This window comes from Etheostoma cragini, chromosome 7 (genome assembly GCF_013103735.1).
Source record: "Etheostoma cragini isolate CJK2018 chromosome 7, CSU_Ecrag_1.0, whole genome shotgun sequence".
NCBI classification, from domain to species: domain Eukaryota; kingdom Metazoa; phylum Chordata; class Actinopteri; order Perciformes; family Percidae; genus Etheostoma; species Etheostoma cragini.
Window position 1 is genome coordinate 9,038,481 of NC_048413.1, and position 15,069 is coordinate 9,053,549.

Below are 15,069 nucleotides of genomic sequence, written 5' to 3' on the forward strand. Positions count from 1 at the left end.
ATATCAATAAGCAATTTTTGGAGAATAAAAATTGGAGGTACTAACATACTATATATGACTGATTAGTTTATGTTGTTAATAAAAGGTTTTGAAAACATTATTGGTATAAACTAATGTAACTTAAAGTGGTCATAATCAATGCATTTATATTAAGAATGGATGAAATTACTGTGCAATGAGAAAGGGAGAGGGTTATCACCTGACTCTGCAGCTTTACGAAGCGTTCCGGCTTCTTTCGTCTCATTGTATTGGCTTTCTACCTCCTTATTTTATTTTTGGTTTTACTGGTTTCTAGCTAAAAGAAAGCCCTGATAAACGGGTTGTACATTACCTGCTCAGCAACAAACAACAGACAGACACGGTTAGTGGCTCGCTGGTGAACTTAGTGGAGCATTTAGCAGCTAAAAAGACAGATATTTCCCTCGGGAGTTGGTGGAGAGCAAACCAGAGCTAAAAGGAGAAAGAATATTGAACTTCTTGACTTGATTCATCAGGTGGACACAAACACCACTCCAAATGAATGCTAATGTTGCTCCGTGACAGCCGGATCTCTACAAACTGTTAAAGCACTGAACAATGAATGTAGAACTCCCCTGCTGTTCTGGCCCAAGAGTAAGATGAGTTGGCCCTCTCGAGGACTCGACTAGCTGGATGAAACACTTCCTTGTTGGCCCCTCCCTGTGGAGTTGAGGCCATTAGTGTTGCAGTGTGTAAAGAATAATCACAGAAGCAGAATAGGAAGGAACCGAGTTAAATTTAGCCCGCAGGCGGGGACATTAGCTGTAAAAAAAAAAAAAACACTAAAAGAAAACTAAACAAGACATCCTCAGACCAGACGATAAAGATGTACTCATATCATTACACCCTGCATTGCAGCTCAGATTCACCTGCAAAATACACTGTTTTCTGTTCAGTTACATTTATGGTAACACTGTTTTGTTTTAGTATTTGACAAGTAGCCAGTGTGCAGCAAAGGTCCACAGCCTCATGTCCAAACATTAATAATGAACAGCAATCAGAGCCCAGGCAGCGCTCTGTGTTCCAACATCATGAAACAGCTTGCTGACGTAACGCCTTTCACTTGCACCCACCACCATATTTATTCCACTTTTATGTCTGTGTGTGTTTGAGCGCGTTCCCAGTGAAGATAGGAAAACCGTCACAGTGAGAAAAATTCTGATTCATGTCTTTATCAGGCTGTAGCGCCGTCCTCTTAATCAGCCAGGTATGCAACTCTCTGACTGCCTCTATCTGTGTGTCTCTGTCTTCCCGTGCCCCGTCAACGCCTCCCTCCTGCTGTGTTATTCCCCTTTTCTTCTATCTGCGATGAGGATAGATATCTAGGTCTCACTCCACTCCTTCATAGCATTTTATTATGTTCTAATCTCATCTTCCCTCGAGATAGCCTCGCTTTATCTTGTCGTATAAATCGTTTATACACTCTCTCGTCTCTCCATCACTCAGTCACTCTCTGTCCTCGTAAACATCCTTCTCTTTTCAGTATATCTTGTCAACGATATTCAACAACCCCTCTCCACACACACACACACACACACACACACAACAACACCATCACCACCTCTTCTTCTCTGTCTTTCTTTCTATCTTTCCCATTCTTCTTCCTCACCCTCCTTTTCTATCTCAGTGCTGCTTTGGCACTGGTGCAGTGTTGCCTTGCAGAGCTTGTGAGTGCTAGAAATCAGATCTAGTTATCTAACATAGACACACACACATACATACACACACAGAAAAAAATAAACGAGGAGAGATGTTTGCTTGCCATTTCTCTTGGGCTTCAAAATATTTTGGATTAAATGAATACATTCTGAAGTGCAGAGAATGCTAAAGGTGTTGGTTGTTTTTCATGTATGGGCAGTTCTTTTTTTTGTATTTTGAGCCTTTTGTAGTGCCGTTTGCTAATTGGTCCTCCAGAGGATTCGTTTGTATACGTTGGCAAGATGGATGACCAGGACTAAATTACTGCACTCTGGAGGAGAGGACAACCAAAGTGAAAACTGTATTATGTGCTTTCTTTACACCTTGCTTTATGTGCAAGAATATGTTAGGTACCTTTATCTGAGGGTTTTCTAGTCTGTCTCATTCATCACTTTTATCTGTTATTCTTTTTCTTTCTTGTTTGTCTCTTGTCTCTCTCTCTCTCTCTCTCTCTCTCTCTCTCTCTGTTGCCACTTGGATTTGTTTTTGCTGCAGCTGTACTCTTTACTGACAGATTCAGGACTGAATTGCTTCAGAGAAGCCAAATAGATACCAAATATAGGAGAGCTCACACACAGTAACCAAAACTAGATCACCACTTCATATTCTTCTCCTTTTTCTGTTCTTCCCCTAAAAATCAGCATCATGGTTGCTGTCTTATTCTCTCTAATAATTAAGTATTTGTTTTGGCTACAAAATGCCAAAAGTCCATGTTGTTGTTTTCAAATATTTTGTTTTTTCTTGTAAACTGTCAAAAACCTAAAGATATTTAGGTTACCTTCCTTTAAGACAAATAAAGGCAAAATTACTCCACATTTCATATGCGGGAACCAATGAAATTCTGCCATTTTGCTTCAAAAAAGATTTGAACGATTATGAGTCCATTAAATAATGACTCTATTCAGCTCGACGGCTTATGACACAGACATTTAAGTAAATAACCACAGGAAAGCACCTTACAGGTCTAAAATAAAAGGCATCAGGAGCACCTACAAAGCAATCTTCACCACTTTGTGTAAAATGTCTCTTTGTGTGCTTTAATTTGTCGCTTTTAAGCATAATGTGCTAGCCATCCCTGGGATGTGTCCTTAAACCTCTTAAAATGAAAAATGATAAGCAGCATATATATATTTTGCTAATGAGGAGCTGTCCTTGGAGAATAAACATGGGGCACAGAGGATGTATATGTGCTGCACTGTGGGGGATGATGGAATGGATTGGGGCCAAGAAGGAGAGAAGAGGAAGCAGTTGCCTCCTTTGTGCTATATTTGGTCTACCAGAGGAGGGCTGGTGTGGGAGAGCAATGCATTGTGTTGTAGATACATGAATGTGTTCATGAATCCAGACACATATTTGCATGCACACCTGCACACAAAGAGTACAGAAACAGAAAGACAGATGAAATCATGAACAGCAACAGTAGATCCTCATACCTCATAGTTGTATGCCTCAGTCATCTTCACATGACTAGATGGTCCTAATGTAAGAAATGATTAATTACCGTACAAATAATATTTCTACCTCCTGACAGGGGTCGGCTGATTCGTACACCAGTAGACCGTCGGATTCAGACCTGTCAGCAGAGGAGGACCGCGAGGCGTATCGGCGTGAAGCCGAGCGCCAGGCACAACTGCAGCTCGACAGAGCTAAGGTACGTCACGCAGGGATTTACACTGCTACAAACTGTAGTGTTTTAACCGTTTTATAAGTCAAAATATGTAGACGTCTGGAGTCACAAGTAGGCCTCTACTGCTCTAGAAGAACTTCCATACATGTCCTAAACGTAGGAAATATGGAAAGTTGTCTACCAAAATATTTGTTGCCAGATCCCCTGAAAGTTGAAAAAAAAGTTAGACAAGTTATATCTAAACCAGTTACTGCTGTTGATGAACACATCCGGTTGAGTGTTTGTGTCAGTATTATACACTACAGTGTGATCCAGTTTCAGTCACAAAGACCAGTTGAGTTGCTGTGAACTGACTTCTACTCTAAACTTACTATCTGTAAAGAATTGTGAACCGAAGACATCATTAAGTCAAACAAAAGATTTAGTCAGCCAAAATGTTATTTTTAATGCAAACCAGTAGTGGGAAACAAATTGTTTAGCAAGTCTCAAGTAAATCTCAGATCTTGGCTATAAGGTCCGAGTGCAGATCTACAGGTCCCATGTCACGTTCAAGTCAGAGTGGCTCAAAGTTGTCAGAAAAATAAAGAGTTGATTAGCTGCACTCTTTTTAGTTAGTGTTTCATCAGGGCTTAGGGCAGACATTAAGTCTACTCAAAAGTCTAAAGTCAGCAGTTTCATGACTAAAGTCCAAACCACATGTTTGTACTGCATCCACCACTGACAAGTGTTTTTGGTATGTTTGTACAGTCCAAACCTGTAGCGTTTGCAGTAAAAACGAATGTGAGTTACTGCGGAGCTCTGGATGAGGACTGTCCTGTCCAAGGAGCTGCAGTCAATTTTGATGCCAAAGACTTCCTGCACATCAAAGAAGTGGGTGATTATCTGTTGTTAATGGTGATGCACACCTTTGTTACATTAAAACCAGATATACAGTATGTGACATGGTTCTATTTTGTCGTATTGAACTTAACAGAAGTATAATAATGACTGGTGGATCGGCCGGCTAGTAAAAGAGGGAGCAGACATCACCTTCATCCCCAGCCCTCTACGACTGGAGGCGATGAGACTTAAGCAGGAGCAGAAACAAAGGTCAGTTAATAGTTTCAAACGTCTCACAGGACTCATTTCCACAATATAACTTTGATAATTTAGTGTGTTGTTGCAGGAAAACAGGGGGTAACTCCTCGAGTTTAGGGGACATGGTGACTGGGAGTTGGAGGACCACACCGCCATCTGCAGGTGAATGTAAGTATTACAAATCTTTCTCTTATTCATGCTAAAACAAAAGACTTTTTCCTCTGCTGTCTTCTTCTTATTTCGTTGCTTGATTGTTATTTCCTTGTTTTCACAAGCCAAACAGAAGCAAAAACAGGTAGGTTTTGATACTTTATGATGACAACATCTGCTCATAATACACAGTTTTTGCTTCTTTTTTTCACTTGTGTTTTGGAGTATCTGCAGGTCTTGAGAGTCTTAAAAAGGTCTTGAATATTTTTCTTGACTGCTATACACAGTAACATTGATTACTCAACATTATTTTTTTTTAACAAGTTGTCGGGAGACATACATATATATTACTTCTTCTATAGTATATCTCTAAACTACAAGTGTGACGGTGGATTGTGCATGTGCACGGCTGTTTAACCGTTTTGTGTGGCGTTATTAGATATTATTATTATTTTGTTATTATTACTGCTAGTCACAGTAGCTAGGAAGCGCATTGTCTCATATTAGGCAAGTGGCCATTTAGCAAATAAATGACATATTGTAAATTGGTCGATTCTTTTTTTGCAACTCATCTGGGTCCAGGTCAAGTTAGTAGATCAATAATATTAATAAGAATAATGTAAATGTACTGACATACATATGATATAAATTTTGACAATTAACTTCAGAAATAATTATAGGCCTTATTGCCTTACTGGTTCTTTAGCATTTGTTGACTGTTATGACCATGAGAAGGGTATTACATGTAATTCTAAGTGGTATTTAAAAGTCCTCAATCTAACTTGATGAACTCTGCCAAAACCCTGATCGAGTTCTTTTTAGCTTTTCACCACAAACAAACCCAACCCCCATCATTTCTAACACCTGTGCTCTCTGTTCTTCATCCCCCTCCCCTCGTGGTCCCCTATTTCTGGCAGGAACACGTTCCTCCCTACGACGTGGTGCCCTCTATGAGGCCAGTGGTCCTCGTGGGACCATCGCTGAAGGGCTATGAGGTCAGCCTCCCCCATTTCACCTCCAGCAGACAGAGAATGACTCTCACTCTTTTTGCTGATAAAACTGTTACTGCACTGCTGCAATTTGTTGTTTGAATCAGATTTAGGGAACCTGAACTAAGGCAGAGATACAGTATACATATATATATATATATATATATATATATATGCTAACTTGGCACTATACTAAATATTTTACTTCTGGGACCTGTTCATCACATTATCCATTAATCTTTAAATTATTTCCTATTATGTAACTTATTGTCTTCTTATCTTCAAAGAGGAACGTTTTAATACAACATACTCTTTCTCCGGTGTATTTTGAAAGAAACATGAATAATGTATACTACAATTTTACATTTGCATACAATTTGCAATTACAGTACATTTATTTCTTGTTTTTTTTATCATACAGATCCTTTATGATAGATTTTAGATAGAAAAATTCAGACTAGAAATGATGTCCTGGAAAATGCTTTACTTATTATCTAATCAGACAATTAGGATATTACTTTATTTGATCAGCGATTGATTACAAACACAGCATTCATTCATACAAAACATGCATTGTGTTTAAAATTATAATTTAGTACTCTTACTCAAGTAATTCTTGTCATGTCTACTTGTAACTCTTCTCAAGTTCTTGTTTTTATAAAGTAACAGTACTTTTGTCTGGTTGTTTTGGTATCCTGATCAAAGCAAATCATAATTTATTTTGGAGTTCTGTTTGAAAAGTCTGTCACTTACCTCTCATCTTCCCACGTAGGTGACGGATATGATGCAGAAAGCTCTTTTTGACTTCCTGAAACACCGATTTGAGGGAAGGTCAGTAAAATAGGACTATTGGAGAATAGTCTCCGTAGATGTGGAATGTTGGGCCTTCAATAAATCTGATCACAGCATATTTTTCTTCTCTATATTTGCGGCAGAATCTCAATCACACGTGTAACTGCTGACCTGTCTTTAGCCAAGAGATCTGTCCTCAACAAAAGACCCATAATGGAGAGATCCAACACTCGCTCCAGCCTAGGTGACTAATGTCAGCATGAAAACTCCGGAAATCTTTGGGAAGAAAGAAGCAATGAATTCAAACTAAAAATGTAACGTGTCTTCTGTGCAGCGGAGGTTCAGAGTGAGATCGAGAGGATATTTGAACTCGCTAAAACCCTGCAGCTGGTGATTCTGGACGCGGACACCATCAACCATCCCGCACAGCTAGCCAAAACCTCCCTTGCACCCATCATAGTCTATGTGAAAGTTTCCTCACCAAAGGTACAGTAGGTCACTTCACTTATGAATTTCAGCTGCCTCATCTTCCTCAACCTTTTAATGGTTTCTTTACCTCTTTTCTCTCAGGTGCTCCAGAGGCTGGTCAAATCCAGGGGAAAGTCTCAGAGCAAGCACCTGAATGTGCAGATGATGGCTGCAGACAAACTCTCTCAGTGCCCACCGGTGAGTCCAGGATGTCTTTCTAGTGCTCTACCATTTGGTTTTAGTTACAAATATGAAAACATAAAGGTACATACATTTGCTTCCATTCCTCACGTCTTAGTCCGTCCAACAAGAATGGGAGAAACGGAGGAAATCATGGGAGGAGAGAGAAAACAAGGAGATAGATAGATAGATAGATAGATAGATAGATAGATAGATAGATAGATAGATAGATAGATAGATAGATAGATAGATAGATAGATAGATAGATAGATAGATAGATAGATAGATAATTACTGATCCCAAAAAAAAGGGAAATTACCGTGTTACAGCAGCACACGTACATTAGTCACACAACACAGAATATAAATATAAATGAGATTCTAGGAAAAAATATACATCCATACATGTATACACACATTGTAAATATGAAATAATAATAATAATAATAGGAATAAAATATAAGAACAAATATTTAAATATATACAGGATCGGAAAAACTAAATGTGCAACTGCTTAAATAATATGCTAAATGTTTGCTAAAATGTAAATGAACCAATTGTGCAGGTTGCCTTTAGTGCAGTATTGTGGTGTCTAAAAGTCTCATCTAGCACCCAGTGATGACATGTTAAAGAGTTTTATTGCCTGTGGTCGGAATGATTTCCTGTAGCGGTCCGTGCGGCATCGAAGCTGTCGGAGCCTCTAAGAGAAGGAGCTCCTCTGTTGGACCAGTGTGGGGTGGAGAGGGTGGTCGGGGTTACCCATGATAGATAACAGTTTGTTCAGTGACCTCCTCTTCACCACAGCGTCAAAAGTGTCCTGTTTGCAGCCGATCACAGAGCCAGCCTTCCTGATCAGTTTGTTCAGTCTGTTTGTGTTGTGGCTCCGATGCTGCTGCCCCAGCAGATAGCGGAGGAGAACAGAGCGCTGGCCACAACAGACTAGTAGAACATCTCCAACATCCTGCTGCACACGTTGAAGGATCTCAGCTTCCTCAGGAAATAGAGTCTGCTCATCCCCTTCTTGTAAACAGCAGTGCTGTTGACCTTCCAGTTCAGCCTGCTGTCGATGTTGACACCCAGGTATCTGTACTCCTCCACCATGTCCACGTCACTTCCCAGTATGCAAAGGGGCTGCGGAGCCGTTCCTTTCCTGAAGTCGATCATCATCTCTCGGGTCTTATCCACGTTCAGCAGCAGGTGATTCTTACCAGACCACTCCACAAAGTCATCCACCAGTGCCCTGTACTCTCCCTCCTGTCCATCCCTTATACACCCAACAACTGCAGAGTCATCAGAAAACTTCTGTAGGTGACATGACCCTGAGGTGTACTAGAAGTCTGTGGTGTATAAATTGATCAGAAAAGGAGACAGCCCAGTCCCCTGTGGGGCCCCCGCACCACTCACCACCACATCAGACAGAACACGGTCCAGGCAGACAAACTGTGGTCTGTCTGTCAGGTAGTCAGTGATCCAGGAGACTGTGGACGCACCACACCCATCACCTGCAGCTTCTCACCTAGTAGCAGTGGCTGGATGGTGGAGGAGGACCGAGGAGCTAAGGGACGTGAGAGACCCTACGGATGATCGGACAGGGAATGAGTGGAAATGGGCAGGTTCACCACTGCAGAGCTGATGAGGGAAGGTAGAAAAGTCTGAGAGAGATTTAGTAAAGAATGACAATTAACAGGTTAGGGTAATGGGAATGTGGCTGGAGGGATAGAGGAAGTATGTAACACACATTATGAATGAATTATGAATTATAACAACTGACCTTTTCATCCAGCTTGCTATCTTTCTTTCTGACCAATATGACCTAACTGTCCAGAGAGAGTAACAATTACATGATCTTTACAAACATAATGATAAAAAAATATACTTATTCTATGGATATATTTGCCACTACATGATACACTGTTTATCAAGCTGTACACCTATACAGTGAACTTTTGTAACACACGATGTTGGAAGCTGCGTGAAATTATTTCCTTTCTCATTTTCTTTTTTTGTTTATTTGCAGGATATGTTTGATGTCATTTTGGATGAGAACCAGCTGGAAGATGCATGTGAGCATTTGTCTGAATACCTAGAGATCTACTGGCGTGCCACTCATCTTCCACGCATCACCCCTCTCAACCCCTTATTGGAGCAGAGTCTAATGACCCCGCCTTCTGCCATCTCGAGTCTACAGGTGAGTTTGTCTGGATCTGTTTAAAATGCACTGTTTTAATGCTGTTTTAAGACTACTCAAGTAGGAATCCTGTTTTGAACCTGTTAAATGTTGTCACTGTCTTTACCAGCTCTTCCCATCTCCAAATTCTCACTCCTTTGTTTTGATTTGATTGTCTCCGGTTGTTTTGTCTGTCCTGTCACTCATCCATGCTTAACATTTTTGCAGTTTTCTGAAACACAGGAATTAATTGAGTGATCGCTTACAAAATGGGGTGAGTAGTAGGGTTTATACATATATATATATATAAATATTTAAATTTGCATTCTGAACCCCAACAATCCCCTCTTACACACATGTGCACAACACAGCGGCTGAGACAGTGAATGAACAGCATTTTATTCATTCAGATCTCACCACAGAAAGGTTATGTGTTTTTTCTTCATTGCATCCTGCCTCCTTTCCTTTAGTTGATGGTCTCAGGTGAATCACTGCTCCACAAGCTTTCTGGGAGGAAATTCACAAAGCAGCTCCAACTTAATACCATAACTGAGAACATCATGTTAGGAAACGGAAACATTTGTTTGAATTGTCAAAATCTGACAATTTTTCTCTATTTTCAATTGGGGTTGATCCTTTTTCCAAGCATGCTTTGTGAATAATGCCCCCGCTCACAGTGGCGCATAACCTTATCTTGAATGACAATGCTAATTAAAAGCATTTGATGATGATGATGATGTATTCACTGGAACAAAAAGCAGTTTACTCGACCATGAGCATAGACCATAACATCAGCACAGAAACATTTTATGTTCTGGAATACCCTTCCTAACCATTCATTCAACTGTTTCACTGGCATTTCTTTTTGTTGTTGTCTGTAGTATTAATCTGTTGACATGCAGACAAAGCACTGTAAACGTAAAAGGACTTTGAAGAGACTTTGCAAACACTGCTGCATGCCAGTTATTCAAAGTAATAGTTTGGATTTTTTGAAGAGGGGTTGTATGAGGTACTTAGCCATAGTCAGTGTAGTACGTACAGTCGGCACATGAAAGTTAAACAATGTACTGCTGTGGATGGGGGCAGCAGCTAAATTTTTTTTTCCAACTAAAAATGGCCCATTTCAATAAGAACGTCATTTTAAGTGTACACTATATTTAGAATATTTTCACCATTTTACCTTGCTGTCAGACAGCCCTGGTTAAGATGATGTGGGGGGGAAATGAAACCTTTCCGTGCTCTTCAAAGCCAAAGCCGCTACACTCCATTGATAAAAACATTCATAAAAAACGTAAATTTACCTCACAGAACACGAGAGTTGCTGCTCTACACCTGTCGCAATCAGTCAGTTGGTTTTGTGAGGCTTTGGTGCTTTAGAGGGTAAGGCTCTAACAAACCTATCAAATGATCAAGGCAGCGGTAGACCATCAACTCCCGTGTTCTGCATTGATAAAATTCAGTTTTTTGTCAATGGGGTCTGGTGGCTTTGGCGAGAGCATAGAACAGCTTCAGTTCCCCCCCCCCCACATTAACTTAAACAAGGCTGCAATATGACATGCCCATATCTGGGTTGAAAAAGTTACTGGTCGCTGGGATGGTTCCGGCTTGTTGAGTGTAAAAATACTTATTCCGATGTAAAAGATGGTAAAAAAAAAATGTTACTAAATAAATGAGAAAATTAAATGTTTGAGTAAATATAGTAATATAGTAAAATAAGTGTGTTTGCAGCCATTGTGGACAAGGGGAACAATTGCAGCAAAGGACAACTTTTTTAATGTACACAGCACATGGGCAGGTGAATGTTGTTTTAAGATAGATTTTCTTCAAAGTTCAAAGTCCTTGATGTAGTGTTTGCATTATTTTGTCTACCCTCTGTGTGTTTGCTGTCTATGGGAACTGTCTATGATGTTCTGTTAACAGAAAGTCTGAAGCTGTTTTAGGATGTTGTGCTGTTTTTTGGGAGCTTTCTTTTGATTCTCTTTCTCCCCCTCCCTCCGCGACTTAAATCCTCCAGAACAAGAACCAGCCTCAGCCTTGTGAGGCCGCGGGCTTGGAGGGTGAGGAGGAGGAGGAGGAGGCGGGTGAGGAGGCCCACTCCCCCCTGGAGCAGGACAGTCTTATGCCGTCTGACGAGGCCAGCGACTCCCTGTCTCGTGGCCGGAGGGGGAGCCCGTGCCACAGGGGGGCTGCTGAGGATGAAGAGGAGGAGGAGGAAGAAGAAGAGGAGGAAGAGGAGGAGGATGAGTTTGCCTCCCCCTGCCATGCTCGCACATACAGGGACATGTACCCCCCTCACCGTGGGCACACTGGCAGTGCCCACAGTGCCAATGGGCACGAGTCACAGGACAGGCTGCTCCATCGTGAAGCTCAGCGAGGTCACAACCAGAGGAACAACCGCCAGCGCAGCCGCCCTTGGCCCCGAGACACCTACTAAGGAACAAAGCCCCCACCCCCGGCCTCCAGATCAGCACATAGAACCCCCCCCGCCCTCGAGCCCTCCGACTGTCATATTTTCCCAAACAAACGATTTAGAGATTAAGAAACTTGCACCAAATCAGCTCCAAATTAGAAACAAATGCCCCGTTATTATAAGAAGACAACTTTAGGTCTATTTTATAAGAATTTAGAGTCACTCACTTCCAGGCTCCCAGGTAGAATTTATCTTTAGGGGATGCAATAACCTCTCCAGGGTCATGTAATTCAGATTTAAGTCAACAGGGCTACTCACCTCTGCAATGGAAAGGTTTCAGGCTACCAGCTGTAGGCAAACTCAAACTTTAGCTGCTTTGCCTAAGGTTTCTCTATTGTAGGATGTCTCATATACTGGCCTTAAAATTCCTAAGACTTTTAACTATCTTTACTATTGCATGTATGAGTATAATTATTTGAAAACTATTTGCACATTAACGTCAGAACAGGAACCGAATGATCTTTACGGATAAACTAATGTAGGAATGTCTACTGTTGAATCCATTTATGGGAAATAGTAATGCATTTGATCACAATGTATATAATGAATGGGCACCTGGTTTGTTTCATTGCTACTATATTTGTTTGATTTTGTTAATATGGACTTCTTTGTTGTTTCACAAAAATGTTGCCACCCATGTGTTCACTCATACTCTGAAAACGGTGAATGGAGAGACACACACGCACACACACATCCGAGTTTCTGAATGGTCACACTTTAAGTGACACCTACAGTACAGTGTGTTCTGGGCATCACTTGCCTTTGCTGTTGCACAATCACTCTCAACACCTTGAAGAAAAAAACAATCTCAAAATGGGCACAGAGAATGTAAACACAACTTAGAAAGGGGAATGTTGTCTTTTAAAGGGTGAATTATTTGCCAAACTTGCTCGTTTACATCGAACCATTCTCATATGTTTAAGCACATGCTGCAGCTCCTCTTCAGATCTTCAGAGAATGTACGTTTGCATGCCTTTTTGCACCTCCAACACCACCCGGTGTCTCCAAACCCAACCGTAATTCGATTGTAGCACGTTATTGATTGTAGCATCCACAGTTCCCACACTTATCTCACTCCCCTTGTACGTCTTTGCCAAACATTGCGTCACGTACTGCAGTTTGATTAGATTTTGATCAAAGCAGGTCCTCAGGTGTAAGTCCTACACACTTATCGCGCTCAACTCCACGTAACGAATGTGTCGTGCTCCTGAAGGACTCGTAGCACCCGTGACACGATGCCATTCTGTTTCTGCACCATTATTAGTTTATGAGCCGATGAGGAGTTCGACGCGATGCAGACGAGCAGCGAGCCACTTCATGAAATGGGGTCGATACTGTTAACAGCCGGCTTTAGGAAATACTGGTTTACTGCTTCCATGTCTCACAGGTATCTCTATCTAGTGTTCTGTATATTTTGAAGACAAAAAAAAATCAGCATGATTGAAAAAAATCTATGCAAGTGTTGCATGAAATCTGATTGTTTCTTTTTACAGTTAAGTATTTCAGTAATGCATTGATTCTGATTCTCCTTGTTGTCTTGTAGTGATAGTCTTGTCTTTGGGGCTACTCACTCCTCACACACTAACAACACTATTACTAAAAAAAAAAAGAAAAAAAAAATCAGAATGCATCACTTTATTTATCCACAAACATTAATATTGGGGACATTTTTTTTCTTCTATCCACAATATTGGGTGGACACCGGTTGACGCACTTTTAAAAGTCACTTGCTTAAAAATTGTCCCGGTCCCAGATCAGGCACTACAATTTTTTAATTTGTGATAAAATCGAATGAGTGACTTATTAAAGCCCTGCATGTTTTAGTTCACCAATTAGCTATTTTCATTATATTTTGGCAGAGTATGTTTTTCAAAGCGGACCAATTTAGCAACTGATAAAGCAGTTGAGGTTTTTCAATTTATGAAGCACAATTTTTACAAGGGTTATAATTTATAATTTAGTTTCCTCTGTCTTATTCTGTATGCAATACTAAGCCTAAACATTGAAAAACTTTAAACGCCTTAGACCATCTGGACTTCCTGTTTTTGTGTGAGTAGAAAAAAAAAAATTGCACTACTTTTCTTTGGGATGGTTGCTTTGTAATGCAATAACTGCACTAAATATAACCGTGTATCCACCTGACTACCACAGCGTGCTAGCGTGATCCAACACGCCTCTTCCCTCTATTTATCAAAAGAGACAGCAAATGTGTAAAAAGTGAGACATTTCCTGCCTGATGCTGTATAGAATGCTTTCTATTTGAAAATAGATTCACAATGCTAAGTAAAATATGACTTAAAATAAACATGACATTTTATGTACATTTAATTGTGTGGGTCTTTTTTTTGTTTCATTATAAAGCACTCAATATATTTTTAGTAGTGCCATGAACTTTTGTAAAGACTTTAATTGTCCCCAAAGTTTGACTTTTCCTCTATCGCCACCATGAGGTCGATATTTGTGGCTTTTAAGTGAACAACTATTGGATGGATTGCCACAAACTTTGGTGCACATATAAAGTTCCTTTTAAGGTTTAATCAGAATAAGTTTGATGATCCTCTGACTTATGTGTAGGTACCATAGACTGTAGAAAACCAGCCACATAACTGTCATCACAACTGGATTCAAACTGTTAAACAGAACTACATGACATCACAATTTTCCAAATGAGGTTGTCATGAGTGAGAAACGTTTTGGCCAAAAATATGCTGTTAATGTAGGGCCTCGTTGTCCACAGTAAATGATCAAATGTTTTCAGCAGCTTTAAACAAATATGTTGGTTGGCAGTTGTTTTCTCTGAAATTCAGAGATGATCTGAATGCTATTCACAGATACCACACAGGTAAGATTCAGGCACGCACATGTAGAGGAGCAGGAGTAACGTGGCGTTGTGATTAAAGGTCTTATTGTTGTGTTGCCAGGTTGGTTCAGTGGTAAAGCAGGTGCTTTACACATGTACTTCGAGGTTGATGCCTTAACGTCCAGGGTTTGAATTTCAACTGTGACGATTCCCTGCATGTCTTCCCCCCGTTTCACTTGCCTGCGCTAAATTAAAGGCGTAAAAGCCCGAAAAATAATCAAAAAAAAGAAGTCTTAATTGATAAATGGCTTTTTCGTAATAAATTAGAACTAATCATCCTCAGCGGGTTACTAAAAAACATACTGTACATGTATACAATGTATCCATTTGTGTTTCTGATTTATTGCCTTTTGGAGGAGTTCCGACATGTTTGTGGTTTGTTAATTTTGGGCTTTGGTCTTTAACTGCAACTACCACCTGTTGGCCCATATGCAAAGCAGGACATATACCTTAATGAATACATTAAAGAGTGGCAGGCTCAGGTATAAACCTGCTGATTTTACTTGACAAGTTTAAATTGTTTAATGAACAAGTCATGTAAACAAAGTTATATATAAAAAAAAATTTTTTAAAT

At 40.2% G+C, this 15,069-nt stretch overlaps 1 protein-coding gene across 2 annotated transcripts in view; it reads left to right on the forward strand.

Annotated features, from left to right (window-relative positions):
* Positions 1 to 13,956, forward strand: part of LOC117947945 (voltage-dependent L-type calcium channel subunit beta-4-like) — a 20,931-nt gene extending 6,975 nt beyond the window's left edge. The window contains exons 3-15 of one of the 2 annotated variants that reach the window (XM_034877318.1): positions 3,248 to 3,367; positions 4,091 to 4,213; positions 4,317 to 4,432; positions 4,509 to 4,588; positions 4,696 to 4,715; positions 5,488 to 5,565; positions 6,332 to 6,390; positions 6,495 to 6,595; positions 6,686 to 6,837; positions 6,922 to 7,017; positions 9,016 to 9,186; positions 9,394 to 9,439; positions 11,180 to 11,430. In XM_034877318.1, coding sequence (XP_034733209.1) covers positions 3,248 to 3,367; positions 4,091 to 4,213; positions 4,317 to 4,432; positions 4,509 to 4,588; positions 4,696 to 4,715; positions 5,488 to 5,565; positions 6,332 to 6,390; positions 6,495 to 6,595; positions 6,686 to 6,837; positions 6,922 to 7,017; positions 9,016 to 9,186; positions 9,394 to 9,423 — 1,146 coding nt within the window. In that variant the 3' untranslated portion in view covers positions 9,424 to 9,439; positions 11,180 to 11,430. Of the gene's footprint in view, positions 1 to 3,247; positions 3,368 to 4,090; positions 4,214 to 4,316; positions 4,433 to 4,508; positions 4,589 to 4,695; positions 4,716 to 5,487; positions 5,566 to 6,331; positions 6,391 to 6,494; positions 6,596 to 6,685; positions 6,838 to 6,921; positions 7,018 to 9,015; positions 9,187 to 9,393; positions 9,440 to 11,179 lie in introns of both variants that reach the window. The other variant, XM_034877317.1, reaches the window with a different exon arrangement.
* Positions 13,957 to 15,069: the final 1,113 nt, after the last annotated feature.